At 34.3% G+C, this 21762-nt stretch overlaps 1 protein-coding gene across 1 annotated transcript in view; it reads left to right on the top strand.

Moving 5' to 3' along the window:
• Positions 1–21762, top strand: part of LOC124093499 (phospholipid-transporting ATPase ABCA3-like) — a 167521-nt gene that overhangs the window by 38136 nt on the left and 107623 nt on the right. Inside the window, exons 5-9 of the mRNA XM_046445959.2 lie at positions 1310–1569; positions 3935–4051; positions 5035–5152; positions 14976–15149; positions 19200–19381. Coding sequence (XP_046301915.1) covers positions 1310–1569; positions 3935–4051; positions 5035–5152; positions 14976–15149; positions 19200–19381 — 851 coding nt within the window. The remainder of the gene's footprint in view (positions 1–1309; positions 1570–3934; positions 4052–5034; positions 5153–14975; positions 15150–19199; positions 19382–21762) is intronic.

The following is a 21762-nucleotide window of genomic DNA, read 5'->3' as shown; positions in this document are numbered from 1 at the left end:
GGAAAAGGGTACACTTGTACATTGCTGGTGGGACTGCAGATTGGTGCAGCCAATTTGGAAAGCAGTATGGAGATTTCTTGGAAAGTTGGAAATGGAGCCACCATTTGACCCAGCTATTCCCCTTCTCGGTCTATTCCCTAAAGACCTAAAAAGAGCATGCTACAGGGACACTGCTACATCGATGTTCATAGCAGCACAATTCACAATAGCAAGACTGTGGAACCAACCTAGATGCCCTTCAATAGACGAATGGATAAAAAAAATGTGGCATTTATACACAATGGAGTATTACTCTGCATTAAAAAATGACAAAATCATAGAATTTGCAGGGAAATGGATGGCATTAGAGGAGATTATGCTAAGTGAAGCTAGCCAATCCCTAAAAAACAAATGCCAAATGTCTTCTTTGATATAAGGAGAGTAACTAAGATCAGAGTAGGGACGAAGAGCAGGAGAAGAAGATTAACATTAAACAGGGATGAGAGGTGGGAGGGAAAGGGAGAGAGAAGGAAAATTGCCTGGAAATGGAAGGAGACCCTCAGGGTTATACAAAAGTACATACAAGAGGAAGTGAGGGGAAAGGGAAAAATAATACAAGGGGGACAAATGAATGACAGTAGAGGGGGTAGAGAGAGAAGAGGGGAGGGGAGGGGAGGGGAGGGGGGATAGTAGAGGATAGGAAAGGCAGCAGAACACAATAGACACTAGTATGGCAATATGTCAATCAATGGATGTGTAACTGATGTGATTCTGCAGTCTGTATATGGGGTTAAAATGGGAGTTCATAACCCACTTGAATCAAAGTGTGAAATATGATATATCAGGAAATATGTAATGTTTTGAACAACCAACCATAAAAAATTTAAAAAAAAGAAAATTAAAAAAAATAAAAATAAAATAAAATAAAGGTATTTTATCTACAACTTAAAACATGTTTTAAAGAAAAGGGGCTGAGTGTGTGGTTTAGTGGTTAAGCACTCCTGTGTTCAATTCCTGGTTTAAAAAAAAAAAGTTAAATTTGGGGCTGGGGATGTGGCTCAAGCTGTAGAGTGCTAGTCTGGCACGTGTGGGGCGCTGGTTTATATCCTCAGCACCACGTAAAAATAAAAATAAAGATGTTGTGTCCACTGAAAAACTAAAAAATTAATATTAAAAAATTCTCTCTCTCTCTCTCTCTCTCTTTAAAAAAAAAATTAAATAGATTCTGCAGTTGACAATCTATGACTTATTCAAACTGTCTTATTCTTGTATCTCAGCTGATCCTGCTCCTTAGTCTGTTTTGCTTGACAGTTGTTGTTTTATCATATAGGGTACATCAAAGAAGGGTTCCTGGTTATACAACATGCTTTAGATAAGGCCATCATGTTGTACCACGAGAGCAATCTTGGAAAAAGTCTGTTTGATGGCATTACCATCTTTGTGCAGAGATTTCCATTCCCAGCTCATCCTTATCATGGATTACTTTGGGTCTCCAGTCCTTTTCTCCCTTTGATATTTATACTCACGTTTTCTCCAGTTGTACTTTCCATCATGCAGTACGTTGTACAAGAAAAGGAAGAAAGATTAAAGGTAATCCCACTTAACTCTGATAAAGTCTCTGTAAAAAAGTTTTTTAGGCCTGTGGATACCTTTTTATTTAGAGCTGTATTATTCAACACTGATGGGTAGTTTCTACATTCCAGCAGTAGCAAATCCAAAAGAATGAGTATTGATGCCACTTATCAATTTTCTATGCCAGAAAACTTCAGAGACCAATAATATCTGGGGTAATGCAAAGGAAAATCCCAGATCAAGGAGAAAAATAAAACAAAATATTACTAGAGGAACTTGAAGTCTCTCATACCTAGAACAATAGTGAGCTTCAAATATGACCCAACTCCTGGTTAAATTAACCTGAATTTTTATACTAATAGTCTGTTTATCTCACTATTTCCCTGAACAATATGTCTGAGTTTCAACAGAAAACAAAAAGCGTATCATTTGAATAAGATTCAGTGAAGACATAGATGTTGGAAATAGCAGATAGGGAATTTAAAATAAGCATGAATGATATTATAAAAGCAATGATTCTTCAAGGTCAACTTTTAACTTCTGAGATTCACTATAAAGACTCTTGTGATTCTGCATATGGTTATACCCATAACCGGCATTTATTTCAGTGGTTAGTAAAGATACATACCTAGGTCATATAGAAAAAAAGATACAGACAAAGTCTGGAGGAATCTGCTTGCAGCCTTCCTCATGTGACTCTTCACAAGATCATATAGAGTGCACTATTGTCCCAGCATTGAAAATCCAGTCACATATTTGTGAGAAGTCCTTATATACTCAACACCTAAGCTTTCAAATGGGACTTGGTCATGTTGGCATCTTTTGCCTAACAAACATCAAAATTCCAAACTTCTAGAAAGCAGATATACAGCATAAACCATATCCTTTGTACAGCCATTTTTGACATAGCTAGTCACCTTTATCTATTAGCAAAAGTTTCCTACTAATGTAGGGAATAATTTAGTAGTCAAATTCCTGTGTACCAGCCAAGGACCAGACTTACAAACATAACTTTCTAATAACAGCAATCTTAGGCCTTTTCTGGTAACTCTTTTTTGCACAGTAAATAACATGAAGGACTATGCAAAGAAATTATGAGAAACAATCAAGGGAATTGACAAAAATAAAAAACAAATGGAGTGAAAAATGCTTTTGACAGGTTCATTTGAGGATTTGACCAAGATGAAGAAAGAATTGAGGTACTGAGTACAAATTGATCTTAAAAAAAGAAAAGAAAAGAAAACCATAGCCCTTCTGTAGCAGGAAATAAATTGCTTGTTCTTGAGCACTTTCCCATCATGAATTTAGTAGAAGCAGGTATACTTACCATTTTAATGTTTCCAAACAAAGTACTTTGAATCAGAATCACTTCTTATCGTTCTCATATACTTCTGATGCTTTTCATCATATTACTGATCAGAAATGTGGTGTAATTCCCTAGCCACCACCCACAAGAGCTAAGTAGGATCTTTCTGTAAGTTGAAGAGAGTTCTGGCCTAACCCATAGATTGTGAAGAATGAACTGCTATTGAGTCTGATTGACTGTCAGTGGATTGTGGTGGGATGTGTTGGAGGCTATTGAATACAACTTACAATGCTTAATAAAAATCTTTATTTTTTAGTATAAAAAGAAGAAATTGCACAAATTGAAATGCAAATAGAAAACAAAATGTAAAAATCCAAAATAAGATATCCAAAAGATATAGGACAGTGTCAGTGGTATAACATGCGTAATTGGAATTTCAAAAAGGAGATGGAAAAACAGCAAAAGAAGTATCTTAAGAAACAATGGCAAGGGCTGCGGTAATAGCTCAGTGGTAGAGCACTTGCCTAGCATGTGTGAGGCACTGGGTTCGATCCTCAGCACCACATAAAAATAAATAAAGGTATAAAAAAACTACAGTAACACTTAAAAATAGAAATAATGGCAAAGAATTTTCCAAAATTAATGACATATATCAAACCACAAACCACAGAGAACGCAAAGAAAGATATATAACACACATGTGCCTGTGTGAATATTATACTCAAGTACTAAAAACCCAAAAGCAACCTTTCTTTAATGTTCCTTGAAGTTGAATATAATATAAAAGAGTATTTATCTCAGTGTTTTAAAGTTTAATTTGAAATGTTTTTCAATTCGATCTAATACCAGGTATAGTGCCGAAAAAAGATCTCTAAACTCAGGAAAAATACTTTTTTTTATGCCAGCACCGCCCTTACTTCCTGATTTTGATCTATACTCTTGATTTTTTTGTTATTCTTAAAATGGAGACCTTGATAGCCAATTATATAACATTTTATGGGAATTAGAAGAGGGTACATAAAAGAAATGTGAATTGTAGATGTAAGTAATACTTGTTATATGTTGACTTTCCTACAGGAGTACCAGCTCATAATTGGACTTAGAAACTGGATCATCTGGGCTGCTTATTTTTTCACATTCTTCCTTTTATATATTATTATTATAACTTTGATTTGTGTGTTATTTTTTACCAAGGCAAGTATCTGTTTGCATGCTGTTCAGTAGAAAAATAATGAATCATGTAATACTAAGTTTTCAATGACTAAAATTTTTAAAAAGAAAAAAAAATTGTGAAATTATTTTAATAATTTTTAAACTCAATATTTATAAAATATTCTCTCAACATGTAACTTAAAAATTAATGATGCGTTTTTTTGTAGTTTTTTTTTCTTTTTTATTGGTGTGTATTTATTATACAGAATGATGAGTTTCATTGTGGTACATTTATGCATACATAAAAACATAAATTTGATCTTTCACTTCCCAATACCAAATGATATATTTGATATTCTTTTTAGTATGTCTTCAAAATCCACTTCTGTAGTTATTGTGTATCTCAATTCTGACATTTTTTATATTACCTTCTTTATTTTATTTATTTATTTATGTGGTACTGAGGATTGAACCCAATGCCTCACACTTGCAAGGCAAGCACTGTACTGCTGAGCCACAACCCCAGCCCCAATTCTGACATTTTTATTAGAAATATTTGCTCTATATTTGACTCTGCTTTCATGTATTTAAATCTAAAATAATTTTTTAAAATAAATCTAAAAATTCTGTTCCTCACACTAGCTACATTTCAGATGCTTTATAGCTACATATGGTTAATAGCTACTCTAGTAGACAACTTAGTTACGGTTAATTGCAGCCTGCAAATTGATTCCTCCTGTGAGAGGAAAAGAGTAATCATGCTGTGGTCTGATTGGTCTCAAGGTGACAGGAAAATTAAATGTTTTTTTTTATTGATTCCACTGTGGAAACTCATGCTGCTGAGTCTCTCAGCAAGTCTTACACTCTTTTGTAAGAAATGAGTCATATAACTTCCTGTCTCATTAAGTTTCAAAAACTGAGTGGATGATTGGTTTCATTAGAGACATAATTTTTTTTCTTTTTTCCTTGTGTTTGTATGATGCTAGTTATTGTGTACCTTATCTGATGTTGTATTTGTTTTGTAGATTACAGATGAGCCAATATTGCGCTATAGTGACTATAGTTTCATCTTTATCTTCCTTGTGTGTTATGCCATTGCTTCAATATTCTTTAGCTTTATGGTTAGCACATTTTTCAATAAAGGTAAGTAAGCATCTTCTGTAACATAATTTTTGTTTGTTTCAGTTTGCCAAAATATATTTGGAGTTTCTTCCAGCTACCTCATGTGTAGTCTTGGCTTACATTCTAACATAGAAAATGAGTTGCATATGAATTGAGTTGGCAGATTTGAAAGAGCATTAAGAATTAATATTTCCCAATGTATATATAAAGTTTTGACAATTTGAAAGTAAAAAAAAATGCTTCCTGTAAAAAGTTGTTTTAAATTGCTTTTGAAAGTAGAGGGATAGCTGAATTTATTTATTTATTTGACATCTTCTTTGTGCACTTAGCATGTAATAGGATTTTGTATTATCTAAAGCCACATTGGTTCCTTGTGAAAACTCACTTAAGAATAGTATGTGTGGCCAAATAGCCCCAGATTGTCTACTTAAGACATTTTCTTAGAAATATGTTCAAATAACTGGCAGGAAAGAAAAAATAGGAACTAAACCCAAAGGAGTCAGAAAATATGTATATTATGGCAGACTTAAGCTAATTTTCAGTAATTAAGTATAAATCATCTGATATACCAGTTACAAGATATAAATCTGCTCAGTGAAATGTTCTTGTGCCCAGATATTAACTGTAGAAAGAATCTGAAAAACCACAATAAAAAATGGAAAATTACACTCAACAGACATCAACACTGAGATGAAGCAGATATTGTGTTTACCTGATAAGCCATTTTTTGTTAGAGCATCCTATTTATACACAGTAATTGGATTCATTTTGATAAAATCATACATGTAAGGAATTTGATTTCAATCCCCAATTCTCCTCCCCTTTTACTCTGGCCTCTCTTTCCTTATTCTCCCCCGCCCCGTCTACTCTACTAAACTTCCTTTTTTCTACATATACATAAAGATGAATTCCCTTTGATACCTTTATATATGAATATAGCATGATTTTGTTAAATTAATTCCACTTATCTTCCCCTTTTCCTTCTTTTCTTTATCGTACTCATTCTCTTCCTCTTTCTCCTCCACTGATCTTTCCTGTATCTTTATGATATCTGATCCCCTCCCCAATCACCCTCTTTTCCTTTGTTTTGCTCTAGCTTACACATATGAGAGAAAACATCGAATCTTAATTTTCTGAGTCTAGCTATTTCACTTAGCATGATTTTCTCCATTTACCAGCAAATATAATTATTTCATTCTTCTTTAAAGTTGAATAAAACTCCATTATGTATATATACCACGTTTTCTTAATCTGTCCATCAATCAATGGACATCTGGGTTGATTTCATAATTGTTTATTGTGAATTGTGCTGGTGTAAACATTGAGGTGACTGTAACACTATAACATGCTGATTTAGATCTTTTGGATAAATACTGAGGAGTAGGATAGGTGAGTCATATGCGGATTCCATTCCTGGTTTTCCAAATGGTTGTACTAATTTGCAATCCCACCAGCAATGTAAAAGTGAACCTTTCCCCCCATATCCTCACGAGCATTTGTTAATTTTTTTTGTTCTTGATAATTGCCATTCTGACTGGAGTGAGATGAAATCTTAGTGTAGTTTGATTTACATTTTCCTAATTGCTAGAGATGTGGAGCTTTTACACACACACACACACACACACACACACACACTCTTCTTGAACATTTGCGTTTCCTTTTGTGAAAAGTTTCTGCTTAGTTCTTTTGCCCATTTGTTGATTGGACTATTTGATGGTGCTTTGGGGGTTTGTTTGTTGCATTGAGATTTTCAAGTTCTTTGTATATTCTGGATATTAATCCCCTGTCAGTGCAGTAGCTGGCAAAGATATTCTCCCATTTTGTAGGCTCTCTCTTCACACTTTCACTCTCTTAATCATTTCCTTTGCTGCGCAGAAGGTTTTTGTTTTTTGTTTCTGGTACCAGAGATTGAATCTAGGGGCACTTAACCACTGAGCAACATCACCAGCCCTTTAAAAAAAATAATTTCTTTAGAGACAGGGTCTCACTGAGCTGCTTAGGGTCTTGCTAAGTTTATGAGGCTGGCTTTTGAACTCATGAAACTCTTGCCTAAGGCTCTCCGGCTACTGGAATTATAAGCATGTGCCATTGTGCCCAGCTGCAGTAGCGTTTTAATTTGATTCCATCACATGTATTAATTCTTGGCATTATTTTCTGAGTTTTAGGGGTCCTATTGAGAAAGTCTTTGCCTGTGCCTACATGTCAAAGTGTTGGTCCTGTGTCTAATTCATGGGTCCTTGATCCATTTTGAGTTGACTTTTTTGCAAGGTGAGATATAAGGGTCTAGTTTTTTTTCCTCTACACCATTGATTAAGAAGGCTGTCTTTCCCCTTTGTCAAGTATCATATGACTGTAAAAATTTGTCTTCTGTTTTATTCCATTATTCTTCATGTGAATTTTGATGCCAAATCCATGCTGTTTTTGCTACCATAGCTCTATAGTATAATTTAAGATCAGGTATTATGTATCACTTTTCTTGTTCAGATTGTTATGGCTATTCTGGGTCTCTTATTTTTCCAAATGAATTTTAGAATGGTTTTTTCCTAGTTCTGTGAAGAATGTCATTGGTGTTTTGATGGGGATTGCATTGAATGGGTATATTGCTTTTGGTAATATGGCCATTTCTTAAAATTTGTTTGTTTATTTATTTATCTATTTATGCATGGTGCTGAGAATTGAAACCAGTACCTCACATAGACTAGACAAGTGCTCTCCCAGTGACCTACAACACCAGCCCAGTATGGGTATTTTGACAATTCTGCTTGTCTAGCAACATGGTAGGTCTGAGGTTCTCTTCAATTTCTTCCTTCAGTGTTCTGTAGTTTTCATAGTAGAAATCTTTCACCTCCTTGGTTAGATTAATTCCAAGGGTTGTTTTTTTTATGAAGGGATGGCTTTCATGATTTCTTTCTCAGTTTTATTATTATTGGAGTATAGAAAAGCTATTGATTTTTGAGTGTTGATCTTACCTCCTGCTACTTTGCTAAATTCATCTATCAGCTGTAGAAGTGTTCTGGTGGATTTGGGGGGGGCCTTATAGGAATAGGATCATGTCATCAGCAAACAATGATACTTTGGCTTACTTTCTAATTTGTATCCTTTTAATTTCCTTCTCTTGCCTGATTGCCCTGGCTAATTTTGAGAACTATATTGAATAGAAGTGGTGAAAGTGCACATCCTTTTGTTGTTTCTGATTTTAGAGGAAATGCTTTCAGTTCTTCTCCATTCAATATGGTGTTGGCTATGGGCTTGTCATATATACTCTTTATAAATGTTGAGGCAAGTTCCTTTTATCCTATTTCTTCAATGTTTTTAACAAGAATGAGTGCTGAATTTTATCAGAGGTCTTTTCTGCATCTATCAAGATGAAAATATGATTCTTGTTCTTGTATTTAAGTAGTGAATTACATTTATTGATTTTGCATATGTTGAAACAGTTTTACATCCCTGGGATGAAGTGCACTTGATTATGGTTTATCATTATCTTCTTAATATGTTTTTTATCTTAACTATGTTTAATTTTTCACAGTAAAATTCAGAATTCATAGATCATACAGGTTTGCAGAATTTAGCAGTACTAGAAAAAACCAAAGGATAGCCTTAAATTTCTATACATTTAGGGAATAGTGTTAATGATCAGAACTAGGCTTAAAAAGCAGACAGATATAAGCCAGTTTTTCAAATGGCAGTGTGGCCCTTTTATGCCAGGTGCAATATATAAAAGATAGCACTTATTGATTAAACCTATATGAACTTTTATTTAATAAACTTTTATAGAACATTTAGATAAGGCTTAGGAAAAACATATTTAGTTTCAGGTATATATACATATATATACATATATTTTCACATATATTCGGTTTATTCATGAAAAATCAAACCTGGTTAAAATTGTAAGTTATCTGTTTCTCTAACAAACAAAAATCCTAAAAGTAATGGACATCACACTTTAATATTTTATAGCTCTCAAGCCTTGCACAAATTGTTACTCATCAGTGTGACTTTTTTTAAAACAGGCAGGATAGGCAGAGTAGGATATCTGGAAAAACAGACTCAATTAACATTTTAAACATTGTCCAGAGGAGAGTGAGTTCCCATAATCCTCATTAATGTTTCTCTCTTAAGGCTTTGAACTCGTGAACCTCTTGCCTAAGCCTCCCAGGCTGCTGGGATTATAGGCATGTGCGATTGCCCAACTGCAGAAGCTTTTTGGTTTGATTCCATCACATCAGTATATGTCCCCCTCTCCAAGTTATTTTCTCCTAAAATAAAATCTTGGTTAAGATAACGTTGATAATTTTTCTCAGGGTCCCTTTGGCCTTATTCTTTTCTAGGAGACCATCAGCAGAGCAGGTTCTGTTTTCTTTTTCTGGAAGGTACTTGCAAATGAAGTTGTTACTTTTTGGGTGAGCATGTTATCTGCACATTTAATTTACATAACAAATTTTATACCAGGAGAGGGATCAGACAGTCTGGCATATTTAAAAAAAAAAGTGCCTTAAATCTTTTTCCCTTCCAGTTTGCGCGCAAGGGATTGGAACACAGGTTATTGTTGTCTAAATAGTACCTCTTATCATTGTCATAATGCCATCGACTTTAAGTGTGGGTGTACAGGATAGTGGGATTCACTGTGGGGTGTGTGTGTGTGTGTGTGTATTTACATACATAGCAAAGTTATATTAGATTCATTCCACTGTTTTTCCTTTTCCTATCCCCTCTCCCTTCCCCTCATTCCCCTTTGTTATCCAATGAACTTCTGTTCTTTGCCACCCGCCTTGTTGTAGGTTGGCATCCACATATCAGAGAGAACATTAGACCTTTGATGTTTTGGGTGTATCTTATTTCATTTAGCATGATACTCTCCACATCCATCCATTAGCTGGCAAATGTCATAAAGCCATTCTTCTTTGTGGCATATGTACCACAATTTCTTTATCCATTCATCTGTTGATGGGCATCTAGGTTGGTTCCAGAGCTTAGCTATTGTGAATAGAGTTGCTGTAAACATTGATGTGACTACATCATTGTAGTATGCTGATTTTAAGTCCTTTGGGTATGTACTGAGGAGTAGGATAACTAGGTCAAACAGTGGTTCCATTCCTAATTTTTTGAGAAATCTGTACTGTTTTCAGAGTGGTTATGTTATGGGCCAGGTTATATGGGAAGTGACCAAACAGACTCTGTTTTATTCTCAATTTCATTAATTTCAGCTCTGATTCTTAATATTTTTGCCTTCCATTGACCTTGAGGTTGTTTGTTCTTTTTCTAAGGGTTTGAGGTAGAGTATAAGCTTATTTATTTGGAATCTCTCTAGTTTTTTTTAATATTAGGCACTCAATCTAAAGATTTTCCTTCTTAATTCTGTTTTCATATTGTCCCAAAGAGTATGAAATGTTTTATCTTTGTTTTCATTTGTTTCTAAGAATTTATTGATTTCTTCTCTCATTTATTCTTTGATCAGTTCTTCTTTTGAAAGAATATTGTTTAATCTCAGTGGATTTTGTGGTTTCTGTTATTTTTCTTGCTGTTGATTTCTAATTTTATTCCACTATGGTCCATTAGAATGCATGAGGATTATATCAATCTTTTTGTATTTGCTAAGACTTATATTGTGACATACGATATGGTCTATTTTGGAGAATTTTCCATGAGCTGCTGAGAAGAAGGTGAATTTAGTGGTTTTGGAGTGAAATATTCTGTAGGTGTCATATTAGGTCAATTTGACTTATCCAGCCAAATAATTTTACAAGTCAAATGGACCTAAGGTTTTTCTTTTTTTTAAGTTCCAGAATTTCTCTTTGTTTTTGTAGATGTCAAGGATGGAGGGTGGCTAGGTTTGTTTGGCTAGGTTGTAAGAATTTCTCATTAGCAAACTCTCTACTGTGTAATCTTAAAGTATTCTAGTCACTTTCCAACCTCTCCTGGTGGGGGAAAGATAGGAGTGGCCTTACTGTTAGTATAAAGATAAATGTTAGTTAGTATAAAGATAAATATCTGGAGCATACTTTGATGTCTGTTACATTAATTACCACCTCTATAGGATCAATAGGGATCAATGACCAACATCAGTACAATACATAATTGTGAACTCTGGCATTCGACATTATGTAATAATCACCTCAATATGAATGGTGTATGAATTGCTTAAATTATATAATTCTGTTATTCAGTGGGATTATAGCTTCTTAAGAGAAAATAGGGTGGAGAGGTGGGAGAAAGTTTTAATATTTAAAAGAAAATGACCAGAGGAGATACAGGAAGTAGGTAGCAGATATAACCATAAACAAGAAGGAATAAAAGATTGAGAGTGATAAAGAAAAAGAGAAAGTGGAAACAAGAAAATTTGGCTGTTAGTGGGGGAAGAAAGGTGAAGAACAGGCGAAAAGGGTTCAAAACCAAGATATGAGTAAATTGGCAACTGTAAAACCTAATCAACTTGAGACCACATGTACTTGAATCCCACTTAAGATAAATCAAGGCTAACTAATAAATAAGTGTAGAAGAAAGCAATTAATGTGAGGGTAAAATTATAAGAATAAATCTGTATTTTTCAAAGATGAAGAAAAAGTAGAATAAAAAAATGGGAATATGGATAAAAGAAAGAAAATCTTGATCCTTCCTAAGTTGTCATTTTTAAATGCATTCTCTTGATATAACTGAAAAATGAGAATCTCAGCAAAGAAGTTATAATAAAGAACTAAATATACAGGCTTGAAAAACCAAAAAGAAAAAAACTGAATAGAATAAAGAGGGAGTGGAACTGAGGAAACACCAGTAGAATTTATGCAATACAAAAAAATAGAGAAACAACGTTGAGAAAAAATGGATTATTTCTCAAGGATAAGGGACATTCATACATTGGAATCTCAAAAAGACAGCAGAAAAATATGTGAGACTGAAAAAATATTCAAAGCATTAATAATTAAAAATGTGCCAAAGCTGGTGGAAGGACAGACCTGTAGTCTCAGGAAGCTTAGCAAACACCAGTTGGGATAAACCTGAAGAAATTCATGTCAAGGCATATCATAGTTAAAATTCTGAAAACTAAAGACAATTAAAAAAAAACTACAAAGCAGCCAGAGTAAAACCATGTGTTACTTATAGAGGAACATCATTTGTAATGACAAGTTTCTCATCTGATGCAAGAAGGAAATAGCATGTTTTCAAGTGCAAAAGAAAAGAACTACCAACTTTGAATTCTATATTCAGCAAAACTGTTCTCCTGGATTGAATGGGAAATAAAGACATTCTCAGGAGATGGAAAACAAAGATAATGATTTGCTTTCATTTTTACCCTTAAAGAAGAAATAAAGCAGATTTTCTGAACAGAAAGGAAATGATAACAAAAACTTTATAACCATACGAAGAAAAGAACATTGAAAATGGGTATAAGTGGACATATTATAAAATAGGTACAAGTGGGTATATTATAGTATAGTAGTATATTACAGCATAAAAGAGTGTTATACTTTTCATGAGTTTCTTAAGTCATATGTACCACATTTTCATTATCCATTCATCTGTTGAAGTCCATCTAGGTTGGTTCCATAGTTTAGCTATTGTGAATTGAGCTTCTATAAACATTAATGTGGCTGTGTCACTGTAGTATACTGATTTTAAGTCCTTTGGGTATAAACCAAGGAGTAGGATAGCTGGGTCAAATGGTGGTTCCTTTGCACATTTTCTGAGGAATCTCCATACTGCTTTCCCTAGTGTTTGTGCCAATTTACAGTCCCACTAGCACATGTGTGAGTGTACCTTTTTCCCCACATCCTCACCAGCACTTAAGACTTCTAGTGTTCTTGATAATTGCCATTCTGACTGGAGTGAGATGAAATCTTAGTGTAGTTTTACTTTGCATTTCTGTAATTGCTAGAGATATTGAACAGTTTTTTTTATTTTTGATTTGTTGATTATTGTATTCTTCTATGAAATGTGTGTTCAGTTTCTTATCTCATTTATTAATTGTGTTATTTGTGGTTTGGGTGTTGTTTTCCGAGTTCTTTATATATTCTGGAGATCAATGCTCTATCTGAGGTGCATGTGGTAAAGATTTTCTCCCATCTGTAGGTTCTCTCTTCACATTATTGTTTCCTTTGCTGAAAAGAAGCTTTTTAGTTTGAATCCATCCATTTATTGATTCTTGATCTTACTTCTTGCACTTTAGGGGTCTTATTAAGGGAAAACAGATCCTAAGCCAACATGAAGATTTGGACCTACTTTTTCTTATATTAGGTGCAGGGTCTCTGTTCTAGTGCCTATGTCTTGGATCCACTTTGAGTTGAGTTTCATGCAGGGTGAGAGATAGGGGTTTAATTTCATTTTGTTACATATGGATTCCATCAGATTTTGAGAGGCATAGTTAGTGTCCATGCCTCCTTTGCTTGACCTTTTAAGTTTCTCTGAGAGTCGAAGTAGCAACCACACCAACTATTTCCCTGTTATATATTTAGTTTTTCCCCATCTACTTTAGCTTTTTGCTTCAAAAACTGTAGAATGTAGGTCTTGGTGTATATCCACACACTCCTGTACAAACCTAAGAGGCTTCTACCTCTGCTTGGTATATCTGGATACCTAATTGCCATCTAGAAGGTCAGAAGTATTTAGCTGCAACACATGTGGTATGTGTGGTAGTTGGCGGCCTCTGGGGTGCACTGGCATGCCCTACATCAGCTTCTGGGTCAGCTACAGCCATCCACTGAGTCCGCTCCCTTAACACTGCATTCCCTGGAAGTGTCATTCTCTATGTTCCATTCCACCCCAGTCTTTTCGTCAGCAGTGGGAACAGAAGATGGCTTGGCAGCCTTCAGCTCACAGTAATTGCAACACACAGGTTACTCAAAGGGCCCATTTCAAAGTCATTCCCTATAATAGTTTTTGCTGGTGTCTAGGTGGGATGAAGTTGTAGAGAATTAATTGCTTTCAGAGCTGCAGAACATGGTTTCCCTAACAAGCTGAGAGAAACTGGGCATTCTCACCAAAGGCTATGTAGCTCCTGCCCCAGGTTAACTCAGTTTTACTTTCTCTTCCACTGCTGTTTCTGAAGTAAGCTTGTCACTTTGCCTCGCCCTCTTTCTAATGTTGTAACTCCTTCTCCCAGACCTGCCCTGGTGCTGCAGGTACAGATTTGGAGTTAGCAAATGCTTTCATATTTTCTGTTCCAGTAACCACAATTTCCCAGTCCTTCTAGATCAGTAACTGTCAGTATTTTGTCTCAGTGAATTCCCTCTTGTCTTCCACCTCCGTCTCAAATTGGATGTTCTCTCACTGCTTTGATTCCAAACTGTGGAAGAGTTGAGATTTGTCACTTACTTCCACTCTATCATTTTGCAAAGCTCAACACATTTACTGAGCATATATTGTATATTATATACTGGTGATAGAAAAGTGAAAAAGGAAGATAAATTTCCTCTCCTTTTAGAATTTATAGCTTAATACTCTGTTGTAGTTTAAAAAGTTGTGTCTGCCTCAGTGGTGCATACCTTCTAGGGAAGTTGAAGCAGGAGGATTGTGAGTTCAAAGCTAGCCTCAGCAACATAGCAAGGCCCTAAGCAACTCAGCAAGATCTTTTCTCTAAGTAAAATAGAAAAAAGAGCTGGGGGTGCTGGCTCAGTGGTAGAGTGCTTGCCTAGCATGTGTGAGGCACTGAGTTCAGTCCTCAGCACCATATAAATATAGATAAATAAAATAAAGGTATAAAAAATACAAACAAACAACAAGAGCTGGGGATATGGCTTCACTTAGTGCTTAAGTCCCCTGGGTTTAATCCCTGGTACCAAAACAAAAGTTTTGATTTATTATTTTTCCGATTGCCTTAAACTGATAATGTTCTCCTTGTTTGCAGCCCATTTGGCTGCTTCTGCTGGACACCTGATGTTTTTTGCCAGTTTCTTTCCATTTAACTTCATCTTTCAACACTATGGAGCCATATCTGTTAGTAACAAAGTGGCTGCCTGTCTCAGCTCAAATGTTGCACTGGCACTGGGAATTAATCTTCTGGTCAAGTTGGAAATCAAAGGTGAGTGTTGCATTACAACATTGGCCTTCCTGATTCAGTTCTTAGGAAGGTGTTGCAGTGAAGTGGTGGGTGGTAGGGACAGGAGATGAGAAGGTAAGAATATGTGTTTATTTTTCCCTGTATTCATTTATTTATTGTAAAGACAATTATGTGAACTATGAAAAAAATCAGAAGTATATAAAGTCAAAATATCCAACAGTAAACTGCCTGTTACACTCACAGATAAAATTATTTTAGAATTTCTATTCTATCACTTGCTTCCTTCACTTGTAATATATTCTGAACCTTTTTGAATTAAGATGTGCTTTGGGGATGGGAGAGGAGGAGAGGAGTAGGGAGGATAGGAAGGGCAGCAGAATAGAATAGACAATATGATTGATGTATGTACATTCCATGTATGTATTATATATCAAAATGCATTCTACTGTCATGTATGACTAAAAAAATAAATAAAAATTTTTAAAAAGAGATGTGCTTTGGGATGGGGTTGTGGCTCAGTGGTAGGGTGCTTGCCTAGCATGTGTAAGGCACTGAGTTCAATCCTTAGTACCACATAAAATAAATAAATGAAGGTATTGTATCTATCTACAACTAAAAAAATATTTTAAAAAAAGATTTTCTTCATGTTTTTTACGAAGTTGTTTAATGTTCCTTTAAAATGGATAGATTAAATAACTAGTTCTCTATAAAGGCATATTTAGATAGGCTCCAGTTTTTTCTCATTAACAATAACAGTACACATGCATGAAAAATAAAAATGCTAAGCTAGGGACCCAGGATGTGGCTCATGGTAGAGTGCTTGTCTGGCATGCATGAGTCCTGGGTTTGATTCCCAGTCCAAAAAAAAAAAAGTGAAATTAAACTAGGTGCAGTGGCACTCAGCTGTACTTCCAGGTAATCAAGAGGCTGAGGTGGGAGGATCAGTTGAGGCCAAGAGTTGGAGAACAGCCTTGGCAACATAGCAAGAATCCTTCCTTAAAATTAAAACAACAACAAAAAAAGCAAAACTAAGCTATAAAAATGCTATCATAAAGTATTTATAGCTTAATTTTTATTGATATTATATATATATATATATATATATACAGTTTATTCTCTCACCAACAGTACATGAGTTTTTCAAATCTTTTCAAATAATGCATTACACTAATCTGACAATAAAAAGCAAATGTATATATCTTATTTATTTTCTATAACTAATTTTTCTTTACTTTCTTCACTCTAGGGGTGAAGAAATTATATGTAATTTTAAGTCAAATCCAGTAGTTTATTGAGGTTCTGAATAAGTCATTTTTTAAAATTGTCTCCTCATGTATTCTTCAAGATTACTGGGATATATGTGGGAGAAGCAGGTCCTTATAGTTGGGGAGAAGCAGGTCCTCAACTCTATGTGGTATCCTCTAGATCTTTTGCCTTTGTAGTACAATGCTTAGCCCAAGCTGCTATATGGATACTGCTAACTGAAGTATGACTGAGTATGTGTGGTCCATTGACAAAACATAATAATACCCCCATCTATTCCAGAACATGGTTGTGGCCACTTTCCCAAACCTTATTCTCATCCATTTCTCTGTTTTTCACTGGCCCTCACTGAGCCTCTTTGGCCTTCACAAACACTTACATATTTCTATAACCTCTCAATGCTGCTTTGAAAGTATTAGGAGAAAGGAGCACTACTTTAGTAGTGTTAGCTACTTCTAATTGATCTATTTGGAACCTTCCTCTAGGATACCCCTAAGACAAGAAAACCTAAAACCCATGTGCTTGTCCTCTCCAGCTTACTTTCACTCTTCTCTTAGTTGAAGTGTAGAGATATGGTTTTCCTTTTATTTCTTTCTAAAATGGACCTCTTTTCCAAAATGATACTTATATTTCTATCTTTGTGGGGTGCACAATGTCAGTTAAGGAGAAATAGATTTACTAACTAATCTAGGCTCATGATAGGTGATTATTTCATATTTTTATGTCCTTTACACCATCAAATTATTTTACTTTTTCCTTTCCACCAGGTAAATAGTGATAAATCAGTGTGTTTCATTTGGGTGGAGGAAAGAATTCTTTTTTGTTACATAAAGGGATTTGAATCTTCTATGTATTTTGTAGGTATTATAAATAATAGTCTTTAGTCTGTGGCTTATTTAACTTGCTTATGGCCTCATTTTTCTAATTTTTTTTATTTCTTGTAATCAAAATGACCCAAATGTTTATCTAGATCTTATTCAAGAAATTCTTCCATACCCAGAGTCACAAATATAATACTACTATACTTCTAAACTTTTAAAATATTTAATTTTTATATTTGGCTTTTTGTTAAACATAGATTTAATCTTTCTGTTGTGAGATAAGAACCAACAGTGCTGGTGTTGTGGCTCAGTGGTAGAGCATTTGCCTAGCATATGTGAGGCACTGGGCTCCATTCTCAGCACCGAATAAAAATAAATAAATAAATAAATAAAATAAAGGTATTGTGTTCATCTAAAAATTTTAAAAAAGATAAGGTTTTTTAATATGAAAATCAAGCTATTACAATCATTTATTGAATAGTTTGTTGTTCTCTACTGGTCTCTAATTCCATCTTTTTTTACATCATATTCATATATATATATCTTTATTTGTATCAAGTCTTAATATGTTTCTTGTCCTACCTTGCTAGTTTTCAGTTACTCTTGTTACTTTGGTTTCCACTTAGGGTCACTTTGTCTAGTTCTGTGAAAAATCCTGTTGAAATTTAGTGGGATTTTTGTAGTATTTATTGATTAATCGATTTAATTGAGGATACTTAATTTTCTCATTTGTGAACAAAACCTCCAAATGAGTAGCCAGACAGAAGAATGAAAAAAAAAATACATATATATATGTATACATACATATAACTTTATTTGTGGATGATTGTATAATTCTTACTTTTTAAATGAAGCATTTAAAAGCTCACATTAATTTACCTAGATGTGATATTTCATTGGTTTGTTCTGAAAGAGGATGTGTTCTTAGTTTTAGAAAACTCTTAGTTTTCTAAATGTTATTTTTATCACAATTGCTTATTTTACATTATTTACTTATTGTTTCTTTTATAATAAATTTTATCTTTCAGGAACACCTATTGTGTGCAGGGTATAGGGTGGGAGGATTTCTCAAGTATGGAAAACTTCCTGAAGTCTGTGTTCTTTTTTCGCCCCTGCTGTGGTTTCTAAATTACTGCTTATTGCCTCTTAGAATGGCTTTATTTTGATGATCATTTTTAATTCTACTAAATGCTTTTTTAAAAAAATACTTTTTTGTTGTCAGTAGACCTTTATTTATATGTGGTGCTGAGAATTGAATCCAGTGTCTCACACATGCTAGGCAAGTGCTCCACCCCAGCCCATAAATGCTTTTTTCTCAGACTATTTCCTTTCTCTGAAAGACATAATATTTATAGAAGTTCTTCTCAAAGTGATTGTCTACAGAAAAAAGAAAGCTAAATTTGAAGGGCAGATAAGTTTTACAGGCCATTATCATTTTTATGTCTTGCCTCTTTGAAGGAGCGGTTCATTGCAAGCCCTAATGCTTCTCCTTGTGCTATCCTGTGTCTGGAGATAGAAAAGGTAGAATAGAATACAATTTCTTGGTTTCTTTTGCTTGCTTTTTTTCCCTTTCCATCTGTGCTATAGCTAAGCAGAACTACTTTTTTTTCCTTCTGCTCTGTAATCAGTATTCATCTCTTAGTACTGTTGAATATTTTTCCAAATTTGTATATCTTCATGGTTATTTCAAAGAGAATTTAGCATGAGAAGAGTAAAGGGACAGAATCTAATAGGTTTGCTTTTCCCCTGACTCTTCTCTTATTTCTTATTTTTGTTTCAGTTATTTATTTTGTTTCAGTCATTTCTTTTTATTTTTTAAGGTTTTGATGAGAGGAGGGAGAAACCCACTGTTGTTTCAAATTTCATATTTTTCTGAAGTGTTAATAGCAGATAAGTCACAGTGGCAACATTTAGAAAATCAAACTTATTTCTTTGCAATTTTAATCACAGAGCATTCATCTATGATAAATATCTCTTTTTATTTCAGAGATTGGTGTTAAATGGCATAACCTTTGGAAACCAGCAAGTCTTGATGATAACCTCATCTTTGGCTATATGTTGGGAATGCTTTTACTTGATGCTTTTTTATATGGCCTTGTTACCTGGTATGTAGAAACTGTCTTTCCTGGGCAGAGTGGCGTGCCCCAACCATGGTACTTTTTCCTTCTGGTGAGTTTTAGTGTTGCAAAAGTCCATAGTCCTCATGATCCTATTGCATAATATTTGTAATCAAATAAAATGTTAAGGGCAGAATCTTCCTCAACTATATACCACCCATACTCAAATGCTAGCCCTTTCTTAATATAATCTTAAAGCTTCCTATTTGCACAACATCTTATACAGAACCTCCACATTAAAACTGTAAGTACTATAACCTTTCTGCACCCAAATGATAAGACTGCAGTTTGAGGAAACATAAAAGTCTACAAAGGGAGTTCTCATCTAAATTATCTTAGATCCTAGTGAGGAGAGGACTTTTTGTACTTCCTGTATCCTAGTTTTTCACCTCTTGCTTCCTTTCAGTAGCTGAACTACTTTACTTTGAATAGGAAAGCATCTGCATCTTGTCCTCCACATTTCCTTACCAATACTAGGTAATATATGGTACAACGAAGAGACCTTTGGTAATAGATAGGCATTGATTGTGGTGTCATTTTTCAGAATTGCATTTTGTCACTCTGTCTTGAACATTGCATTTTAACAGCTTTTGCTTCAAATTGTAGATAACTTTGCTGCAAAATACAGTCTCTGAAAGTATGCTATAACTTTCTCCATCTCACAAAGTGAACCAAGCCAAAGTGTTTTCCAGTTCTCAGAAATCTTTGCTTCTTATTCTTATTTAAATTTTTTTAATTAAGATGAAATTCACATAAATAAAACTAACCATTGAAAGAGAATAGAGGTAGTGGCACTTAGCATATTCACAGTTTACATTCACAATGTGCAACCATCATCTATGCAAAATTCCATAAATTTTCATTCCACAGAAATAAAAGCCTGACCCATGAGGGAATTACCCCCATTTTTTCCTATTCCAAGCCCCTAGTAAACCACTAATCTTCTTTATCTGTGGATTGACTTCTTTGAGATATTTCATATAAATATAATCATACAGTAATTGACCTTTTGTGTCTACTTTTACTTAGCCTAATGCTTTTTAGGTTTATCCATGGTATAGCATACATCAGTATTTACAAATTCCTTTGTATGACTGAGTAATATTTCACTATGTATTTGGAGCAGTCCTTTTATCCATTCCACAATTGGTGGGCATATATGTTGTTTTCATGTCTTGTCTATTGTGAATAATGCTACTATGGATACAAATATTTGTTTGAATACCTGCTTTCAGTTCTTTTGGTTATATAGCCAGAATGGAACTGCTAGTTCTTTTGAAAACTCTATTTGATGTTTTGAGGAATTCTCTGACTGCACCATTTTATGTTCCCCAAGTGAGGTACTGGTGTTCCAGTTTCTCTACACCTTCACCAGCACTTCTTATTTTCCTTTTTTTTTCTTTTATTATAGCTATCTTCTTGGGTATAAAATAGTATCTAATTTATGTAAATTTCCATTATAACTAATAATAGTGTGATCTTTTGATATGTTGGTTGCCCATTTGTATATCTTGTTTAGAAAAACATCTATTCAACTCCTGTTCACATTTATTAAGTTTTTTTTTTATGTATCCTGCATACTAGACCCTCATCAGATACGTGATCCGCAAATATTCTCTCCCTTTCAGTGGATTGTCTTTTCACTCAAAGTGTCCTTTAACCCAGTGTTTTGTTTTGTTGGTGCTGGGGATGGAAACCAGGGCCTCATGTGTGTGCTAGGAAAGTGCTCTACCACTGTGTCACATTCCTATCCCAAAAGTTCTTCATTTTGATGAAATTCAATTTATACATTTTTTACTTTGTTGCTTGTATATCTGGTATTATTTCTTTTTTGACTTTATTTGGATCTTTATTAGTAGATTAACATTAAAATGAGATTTTTATTTGTTCTTTTTAATTATATCAAAATAGATTCTACTGGTATTATTTCTAAGAAGACATTGTAAATTCCAGAATCATGAAGATTTATCCTTGTGTTTTCTCCCAAGAATTTGATTGTTTTTGCTCTTATATTTAGACCATTAATTCATTTGAGTCAGTTTTTGGGTACAATGTGAGGTAGCAGTCTAGCTTCTTTTGCACATGGGTATACTGATTGCCCCTACACCACTCTCTGAAGTAACTGTTCACTTCCCTATTGAATACTGTTGGCACCCTTGATGAAAATCAGTTGTTCATATGTGTATGGGTTTATTTCTTGACCTTTAGCTTTATTCTGTTGGTAACTTTATTCCACTATGATGCTTAGTATCCATGTTGTAAGTTTTGAAATCAGAAAATGTGACTCATTCACCTTTGTTCTTCATTTTCAAGATTATTTTGTTCATTAAGAGGTCCTTTAAAAAAGGCCCTTAAATAAAAGGTCCTTCAACTTTGAGTTGAGGATCAGGTTTTCTGTTTCTGCAAAAATGGGAGGGGAGGGGTTGGGGAGAT

This window comes from Marmota monax, unplaced genomic scaffold (genome assembly GCF_021218885.2).
Source record: "Marmota monax isolate L192 unplaced genomic scaffold, Marmota_monax_Labrador192_F-V1.1 WCK01_AAM20220418_F8-fsc00035, whole genome shotgun sequence".
NCBI lineage: Eukaryota > Metazoa > Chordata > Mammalia > Rodentia > Sciuridae > Marmota > Marmota monax.
The sequence above is the reverse complement of the archived record's forward strand: the minus strand, read 5'-3'. Positions and strand labels throughout refer to the sequence as shown.